This window comes from Priapulus caudatus, unplaced genomic scaffold (genome assembly GCF_000485595.1).
Source record: "Priapulus caudatus unplaced genomic scaffold, Priapulus_caudatus-5.0.1 Scaffold75, whole genome shotgun sequence".
In the NCBI taxonomy this organism is placed as follows: Eukaryota; Metazoa; Priapulida; class Priapulimorpha; order Priapulimorphida; family Priapulidae; genus Priapulus; species Priapulus caudatus.
In genome coordinates this window covers 716,460-725,270 of record NW_014577136.1, presented here as the reverse complement: position 1 = coordinate 725,270, position 8,811 = coordinate 716,460, and the positions used below count along the sequence as shown (strand labels likewise).

The following is an 8,811-nucleotide window of genomic DNA, read 5'->3' as shown; positions in this document are numbered from 1 at the left end:
GAGAGAGAGAGAGAGAGAGAGAGAGAGAGAGAGAGAGAGAGAGAGAGAGAGAGAGAGCGTGTGTGTGTGTGTGTGTGTGTGAGTGTCAGTGTGAGTGGGTGTAGGTACCCGTCAGCAAGCAGGCTCTGCGCAATAACAATTTGCTTCTGAATCGTCGTATGCACGACATTATTAGGTTTAAGCGTGCATTATAAAATGAAGTGGTAAATTTTAATTGGATTGCCGTGGGAGCTCTGATTGAGCAGTTTAATAACGAGCGTAATATTTCTTGCAGAAGCTTCTAAAAGCGGCGTGAAGATTGGTCTCCAGATTAGGACGACCTGTTGCCACGCAACCGTTACATATACGGTCTGTCTCGAGATCGGCAGCGACACTCACACTCTCACAGCGAGCCGAGAGGGGCTCAGAGGTAGCGCCTGTTGAGCTATGCAAGACGCGCGTTGCCATAGCAACCCGGCAAACATTGCGCATGTACGTGAGATAGTGCGCGCGTGCTATAATTAGTACGTTTGCTGCAAGGCGAAGGTCGGGTTTCTGTCATTGTTAGCTCGCTCTCTCTTACCTCCTCCCTCCCCCCTCTCCCTCCCCCTCCCCCTCCCTCTCCACCTACCAGCAGTTTCTGGTGCTGCTCCTGCAAGGAGCTCTGTTTCTCGACCTTCGAGTGGCGGCGGTGCTTGCGCTTGTGCGTCGGCAGCAGCAGCGACATGTACCCGCCGGCGGAGAGCACGCCGAACGAGACGGGCATGAAGGGCTTCAGCAGTCCCAGCTTCCCGACGCACAGCTGGTCAAGGTCGGAGTCGAGGTCCCACGCGTGCAGGCAGGAGAGCAGCAGCTGACCGATGTCCATCGTCAGGTTCTCCTCGGCGAGGCCCAGGTAGCCGGGCCGCTTGAGGTACTGCGATACGGCCGCGGCGTCCCGCCCGCCGCCGCCGCCGCCGCCACCCTGCCGCGTCACACCTGCGGGCAGGAGCGAGGGGTAGGGTGAGTTGAGCGGGGTGGGAAGGGGGGGGGTCGGGTGAGACGCGAAACATGGGCGAGACGCAGGGGCAGAGATGCCAACACATATTTGAAGCAATCTGTAGTTTCTGGCTATCAAATTAGTAGTTAGAGGGTCACGTAGTGACCCGAGTTTGCTAGGGGAGACCGGCATGCCCCCCGGAAAAAATTTTGATTCTGAGATGCAATTTCCTGCATTGTGAGGGTCAAAAATGACAATAAATTGACAAAAAAAAATTTTTTTTAGATCACAGGAAAATTCGTAGTTTGATACAAACTGGTCGTAGTGGTGCAAAAGGAATAGAAATTCGTATAAAATACGAATAAATCGTAGTGGTTGGCATCTCGTCCTGTGAGACAAATGGGGGAGCCGATGGGGGAACGCGTGGGGCTGTGAAGGAACTTGAGACTCGGCGACTCACCGGGATGCAATCCCCGCTCCGGGGGAAGGAAGCTGGCCGTCTGCAGCCGATGACTCACGTCCTCTGCCTTGTCCTTGATCTTGCCAAGAAGCCCTGCAATAAGAACGCAAGGTGACCCGCCGTCAGAGAGGGACCCCAGACAGATGGAGACCCCAGGCACAGTAAGACCTCAGCCAGATCGCGACCCCAAGTACGAGATTACGCGGTTAAGACGATTCGGACGGCAATGAATCGAACAAATCTGAGCAAATAACGAAGCAGGCTGTCATCGACGTGGGTGCGCGGGACGACAACCGCGGGCAACGCACACCTGATATTTTTGCTGGGTGGCTGGACTGGTGCAGTGACATCTGCTTGGCTGCCTCGGCCTGCCCTATGCGTCCGTGCGCCTCCAGGGATCCGGGAGACAGCGTTATGAGAAGGTCGATCACGTCCATCTGCAGCTTGTCGATCAACAGCTCTGCGCGCACAAAACAAGCGAGCATCAGATGCAGACGCTCGAACGCCGTCGAGAGGAAGGGAGGGGGGCGGAGGACGATCAGGTACGCTGTGCACGTGTGATGTACGTGCAAGCTTACCATGAACGCTTGTGCTGCGTAAAACTATATATTCCTCACATATGTTATTGTTAAGACTAAATTTATTTCTGACAACAAACCCCCGTGCTACACACAACCGCAAACACTCGTAAAATACCAAAGATCTCACACTTGTATAGACCTACACCCACTCTGTCACTCTCAGACAGTACGCACACGTATACACGATACAAGGCCTAAGATAAAATATTGCTTGTTTCCCCTTTACCGACCGACTCGCCAAAACGCCGCTACTCGACACATTTTATTGACCGATTACAACAAAACAAAATTTATTTCATTTCGCCTAAAAAAAAAATCAAATTCGTTCTGCAAAAACACATACAAAAAACAGAATATACAATATACATACACACATCTTGTTAAAACAAAATAAAAAAGGATTTCTCACCTACCTACCTACTCGGTACCCTGAGAGGCGAGTAGGTAAAGGGAAAACAAACAATTTTTTAAGGGTGGCCGCCCAACCCACACTTTCGCGCTACACATAGCCTGCGCGTATGCGACATCCTACGACCTTCAACGCTTGTACTCGCCTACGACGCGCAGAATCTCCGGCTTCGACTTGACGAGCACGTGCGAGCCGAGGTTGGCGTTCTGCGCGGGCGCGCTCGCCGCCATGGCGACGTAACGAGCGACCTCCTTCGCCATCGTCGTGATGAACGCCGCGGGTCGTGCGGTCGCGATCAGCGAGAGAGAGTGACGGGCCGTGCGGCAGGAGTCGGCGGCCGGCGACAGCGGCAGTCCCAGCGAGATGCTGTAACAACGATGCAGACGATGATGATGATGATGATGATGCTGATGGAGATGATGATGATGATGGGAGCAGATGAGAGACTGTAGGTCAGTCGAAGGTCGGGGTGCGTGGGAGCAGATGAGAGACTGTAGGTCAGTCGAAGGTCGGGGTGCGTGGGAGCAGATGAGACTGTAGGTCAGTCGAAGGTCGGGGTGCGTGGGAGCAGATGAGACTGTAGGTCAGTCGAAGGTCGGGGTGCGCGGGAGCAGATGAGAGACTGTAGGTCAGTCGAAGGTCGGGGTGCGCGGAAGCGGAGGAGGGGGTGGAGAAGAGAGTGAGAGGGGTAAGGGAGGATGGAAAAGAGACGGAGAGAAGAGAGAGAGAAGGGGAGAGAGGGAGGAGATAGAGAGAAGCTAGAGAGGGAAGCAGGGGGGACACCAGAGAAAAGAGAAGAGACAGAGAGAGAGGGAAGAGAGACTAGGCTAGAGATGAGAGAGAGAGACGGGGAAAGCAGAATGGCGGAATCTCTCTAGGGACGAGGGACAAACATCTACATGTCGGCTTGGTGCTTGAGTAGGCATGGAGACGGGGACCCGAGTACGCGCGACATTATCGTCTGATAGTCATGGCCCGCGTCTGCGCGAGCCAATCACGTGCTGGCCTCTGTGGACTCATTGTTTTCACAGCAATGGCTGCGATGTGACGCGATGTCAGTAACAAACCTCTATGGCCACGCCTATAGAGTACCTCTATATATAATAACCTCTATACACCTACGAGTTACACTGTCCGTCTAGACTCTCTAGATCTAGTATGATTGACGGCGTAATGACGCAGTACATCTAACGGATGTACATCACTACTGGGATGTAGGTGTGTTAGTTACAGGCGGTTCTACACACAATCTGAGTCAAGGTGACAATTTTTATTTTTCATCGGCATGTGGAGCGAACAGAATAGAGTTGTTTCAATGGCTAATGAAGAACCTGTGTATATAGGCTTACTACTTATATTTATCGTTTATAGAATGTAGAAAAATGACCTTCAATATCGACCTTGAATTTCAAATATAAACAATAACACACGTCCTTTCCTTCTCAAAATATCGTGAAGAAGACGGAAAAAGTTGCAATGTTACAACAAAGATGCGTAGCATGTAAATTTTATGGTGCTTTGAATGAAGTTAACGAAACTGTGGGCTAGCTGCGAGTCAAAAATGTTACTAGGTTGGTTTATAAGATCATTTGCTCATAGATAACTTTCGACTTCTGACATTCAATTAGTCTTTTATCGTGTCAAATTACCAAAAAACGTTCAGTCAGCTGCACACGTACATGATGTCAGTTATACCTGTATTTAATTCCAAAAATCAAACAATCCAAAAATTTGATAGAATATTTGCCCTTTGACCTACACTCATTCACCTCCCAGACGACATATTTTCGGATTTGACAGCAACTTGCTAAACATCAACACTGGAAGGACGTTGATGGGTGGAAGGTTGGAGGCAAGGACCAACGAGCAGTCATACACGTACACTAGTACAATTCTACAACCTGCTACTGAGGCACACTAGTGCCATTAAACCTACATTCTGCTACTGAAGTTACTCATTACAAACCGAGTGCAGAGACAAGAAAATCTCAAAGAGACAGAAGTTTTCAAGTTCATTCAAGTTACCCCCGATTAAAACCGGACCCAAACGCGGTCCGCGGCAGCAACGCGCCACTTCCCAGCGTGAAACTGAAAATTCCCGTCTCCGTCCTCGAACTACTAGGTAGTTGCTAGTTCGGTAGTTACTAGTAATTTGTCCACTCGGCAATAGGACGACTAGTTATAAGTATACATAAACCTTGGTGGGACTCTGCGCACGCAGAACGGGTGCGGTGAAGCTGCGATGTATGGCCATTGTCGGTAGGGACTGGAAAAGCATGCAAGTGTCACTGCACACGCCACCGCAGCAGCCTATGACTGCATGAGCGCGCTAAACTACACTCACACGTCACAAGCTACAAAGAAAACAACTGAGATAACACCAGGAGTGTATCAATACAAATATTGATACACTCCTGATAACACAGTAATGAAACAAAACGTGTACGACGATCGGTAATTGTCTATCACACCTACATGCACGCACGCACGCACGCACGCACGCACGCACGCACGCACGCACGCGCTCACGCACAGTTACTTCTGCTCTTGTTTTTGTGTAAAGCATTCGGAATGCCAAAAAAAGATCAATTTTTTAATCAATCATAAAGTTAAATTCAATAAAAGAAATAAAATACAACGAATAGAAACTTCATAATTGAACAAGTTTTAGTCCATTGACCATTCTGAAATAACTTGAGCGTGCACAAGAATAAGTATACCGTGCTGCATATTGCAGGCAAGAAACGTGTGCAGACGCCTACACACCAAAAAAAAACCAACTAAACCTACAGAAATCTAACTAAAACTCACCGTGACATAATAATGGAACATAATGCAGCAATGAGGAGCAGATAACACGATGTTAAGACATGATGTGTTAGTTACATGTTAAACATGTTATACATAGAGATGTGGAAAGCAAGATCAATCCACTGAGACATCTCTACCCAAGATACACGCCAAGCCGTGGCATCGCGTCGATTAACAAACGACAACGACGTCATCGTCATAATCATCATCATCGTCGTCGTCGATGAACACGAGGCAGCGAGGCGCGTGACCGCAAACACGCAAACACAAGAACGTGGAAAGTTTGATCCGCGCGTGTGGTGGGCGGGGCGGGGCGGGGGGCGTGTCTGCGCAGACTTCCATGATCTCACCGGTGTTGGAAATAGCAGCCAGTCCGCACAGTCCAGGGGGTGGTAACCCTTGAAGAGGACTTCTACTATCTACTATGACTATATATATATAGATATAGATATATATATAGATATATTTGTATATATATTATGTATATATATATATATAGTATATATATACAGTAATATATTGTATTATATATAGATCGTTGGGCTGATCTCTCACGCCCCCTCCCCCGCCTGCGGGGGAGGGGCGGGACTACTACTGCTGACCTGTTTCCTGAGGGTTGCTAGTAAGTGCGTGGCGAGCGAACCAGCATCGTTGTCGCACACGCCCTTCCTGTGCGCGCGCCTCCTCCCCGCCGCCACCCCCGGCACGCGCACGGGCGCGGAGGGGAGGGCGCGGCTGACCCGCACCGCCTCCGGCACCACCTCAGGCAGAGACGACGACCGCGGCGGCGGCGGCGACACTAGCGGCAGCGGAGACAGCCACCACGACTGACGGTCGCATGCCACGCAGGCGCCACCTGGCGTCCGCATGCGTACGCGCGCTCACCTTCCTGGATGAGGCTGACGCGAGGGTCGACGTAGGTCGGCAGGTAGGGCGCCCAGTCCTCCACCAGCATCTTCCTCCCCTCCGGACCGATCCTCCTCAGCTCCGCGAGCAGGAGGGCCTGCGCGGCCTCCCTCACCTAACGACGTTTAGATGATTAGCGAAAATTAACAGTTCGAAGAAAGAGAGAGTGAGAGAGAGAGAGAGAGAGAGCGAGACAGGGAGAGAGAGTGAGAGAGAGAGAGAGCGAGACAGGGAGAGAGAGAGAGAGTGAGGGAAAGAAAGTGTGAGAGTGTGTGAGAGACAGACAGACAGAGTTCGAAAAAAAATCAAAGCGCTAAGTTTTGGGTAGAATTTCCGGCGAAACTCTGCGCACGAGTTACTACGTCCCGCTCCTAATTTCGGACGAGACGACGTTTAGACGATCAGTGCAAAATTAACGAGCGACCGAGTTAAAAAAAAAAAATTGAAACGGTAAAATTTTTGTGTGGAATTCCTGGTGAAACTCTCCACGCATGTGCTGCGTGAGCTACTATGTCCCGCACCCAATGACGAAGACAGTGTGATATACATCAGCTAGATACGTAAACTGTATGTATAAGCTAGATACATAAGCTGTATGTATAAGCTAGATACATAAGCTGTATACATCAGCTAGAGACGTACACTGTAGGTATAAGCTGGATACATAAACTGGATACAGAAATCGAACACATAAGCTGTACATATAACCTGAATACATAAGATGTATACATAAACCGTCTACGTTAAGCTGGACACGTATACACGCGCGCAGCTGCGTCTCACCTCGAGGCAGCGGTCCTGCCACCTGCGGGCGAGCATGTGAAGCAATGGAACCTTGTAGTGTTTCAGCCCGACGAGTTCTGGCAGCAGCACGCAGTGCAGCGCAGCCAGCAGACTCCATCCCTGCTTGATCTGAGCCTGATGCACGAGGAAGACGTTCTCCTCTGCCTCGTCCCCGCCCTGCTGCTGCTGCTGCTGGCGCGCCGCCTCCCGGTAGCTCCTCCTCTTCCTGCACGAGAGAAAGAGGAGATGTGAAGAAGAAGAGAAGGAGGAGGGGAAGAAGGAGATGCAAACGGCGATGGAGGAGGGGTGGTGTTACCAGTGGGGAGTAGTAGTATTATAATTATATCTGTCTGTTTCTCTCTCTCTCTATGTCGAAGAACAGCACGTGAGCGTCTGGGTCTCTCGGGTTCGTGCGCAGGCCCTGTATCTGCAGCGGGTACGACTTGTCCTTCGACACCTCCTGGTTGACCTGAGCGAAAAAGCAACGACAGGCAGGCGTGAGCGCGCGTTTCGCAAACGATTAAGAAGTGACGAAAGGAATTGCGGAATAGTTCGTTTAATGTTCGTGTGAATCACCGGTCGTACATCACCGTTTTGCGCCCGCGATACGCGAATGGTACAGATTGAAATGCGTACAAGATCGTATAAATATAAAAATGCGACATAACAAAATAATGTATAATACTAAGCATAATATATAATGTTATGATAATAAAATAATATAGCATATATGATAAAAAAATAGTGTATCCCTCTGTAATATAATACATTACATATGGTAATATTAAACATAACATACAACATAATTAAAATGTATAATAATAAAACAGTAATTGCTCCGTATCCCGCCTCGCTGTTCCCTGCCGCCGCCGATCGACGGCACGGGTGGCGCCACCTACCAGTACAGGCGTCTGCGCCATGCCGACGCCCTGCTGGGCGACGGTGCGTATCGCGGCGAGCGGGGGAGCGGGGGAGCGGGTGGCGCCACCTACCAGTACGGGCGTCTGCGCCATGCCGATGCCCTGCTGCAGGTTGCGCTGGGCGACGGTGCGTATCGCGGCGACGTTGCGACGCCGGACCGCCATGATGAGGTTCTGAGACGACGTCGTCGGCGTGTCGTCTGCCGCGGCGCCGAGGCCCTCGTCGCACGCGGCGAGGATGTCCTCAGCCACGAGTCCATGCACGACCCGGTCAAGGTGACCTACGGGGAGACGAAGGTCACGCGGGGAGGGGCGGACGTCAGACGCCGCACGTCGATAATAGCATTGATATGGATAGCCTATTAGGCCGATCAAAAAATTACCTTTGGTTCGGGTCACCCGCCCGACTTCACATTTCGGAGTGGAAAAATGTGCGACTGCGGTCACTTTTAGAGGGTTTCAAAAAAACAGATTTTTTTTTTCAATTTGCATCTCGTGGCTCCTGCATTTCAAGCTGTATGCCTTCAAGCTGCCTTCAATGCCTTCAAGCTGCATTTCAAGCTGCATTTCAAGCTGTATATTTAACTTGTGAAAAAAATAAATAAAATAAATGTTATACCTACCTACCTACCTACACTAATTTTCACAATCCATGTGACCCGAACCAAATGTATTTTTTTGTTTGGCCTAATATGTAAATTCGTTATACTTATAGGTGAACTTTAGGTTACGTTGATTTCATCAGCGGTATCGTATAGCTCAAACTTTAGGGCGAGAGACAAACACAGTACCCGCGATAGGTTGTTTTCAATGTATAAAGCAGGTACTTTTTGCGTATCGTGAGATTCTTTCCCTGCAGGCTGCATGCTGACACACAGCCAGTGGCGTAGCTAGGATTTTTTCAGCGCGGGGGCACTGGGGGGCCTTACATTTTTGTGGGGGGCACAATATATAACTTTTCTTTGTATTATACTGTTCTAACG

At 50.0% G+C, this 8,811-nt stretch overlaps 1 protein-coding gene across 1 annotated transcript in view; it reads right to left on the bottom strand.

Moving 5' to 3' along the window:
- Positions 1–8,811, bottom strand: part of LOC106821480 (WD repeat-containing protein 7-like) — a 31,695-nt gene that overhangs the window by 11,856 nt on the left and 11,028 nt on the right. The window contains exons 7-11 of the mRNA XM_014826306.1: positions 8,335–8,413; positions 7,901–8,109; positions 7,271–7,377; positions 6,909–7,134; positions 6,105–6,240 (exon numbers count right to left, since the gene is read on the bottom strand). Of these exons, the coding sequence (XP_014681792.1) occupies positions 6,105–6,240; positions 6,909–7,134; positions 7,271–7,377; positions 7,901–8,109; positions 8,335–8,413 (757 nt within the window). The remainder of the gene's footprint in view (positions 1–6,104; positions 6,241–6,908; positions 7,135–7,270; positions 7,378–7,900; positions 8,110–8,334; positions 8,414–8,811) is intronic.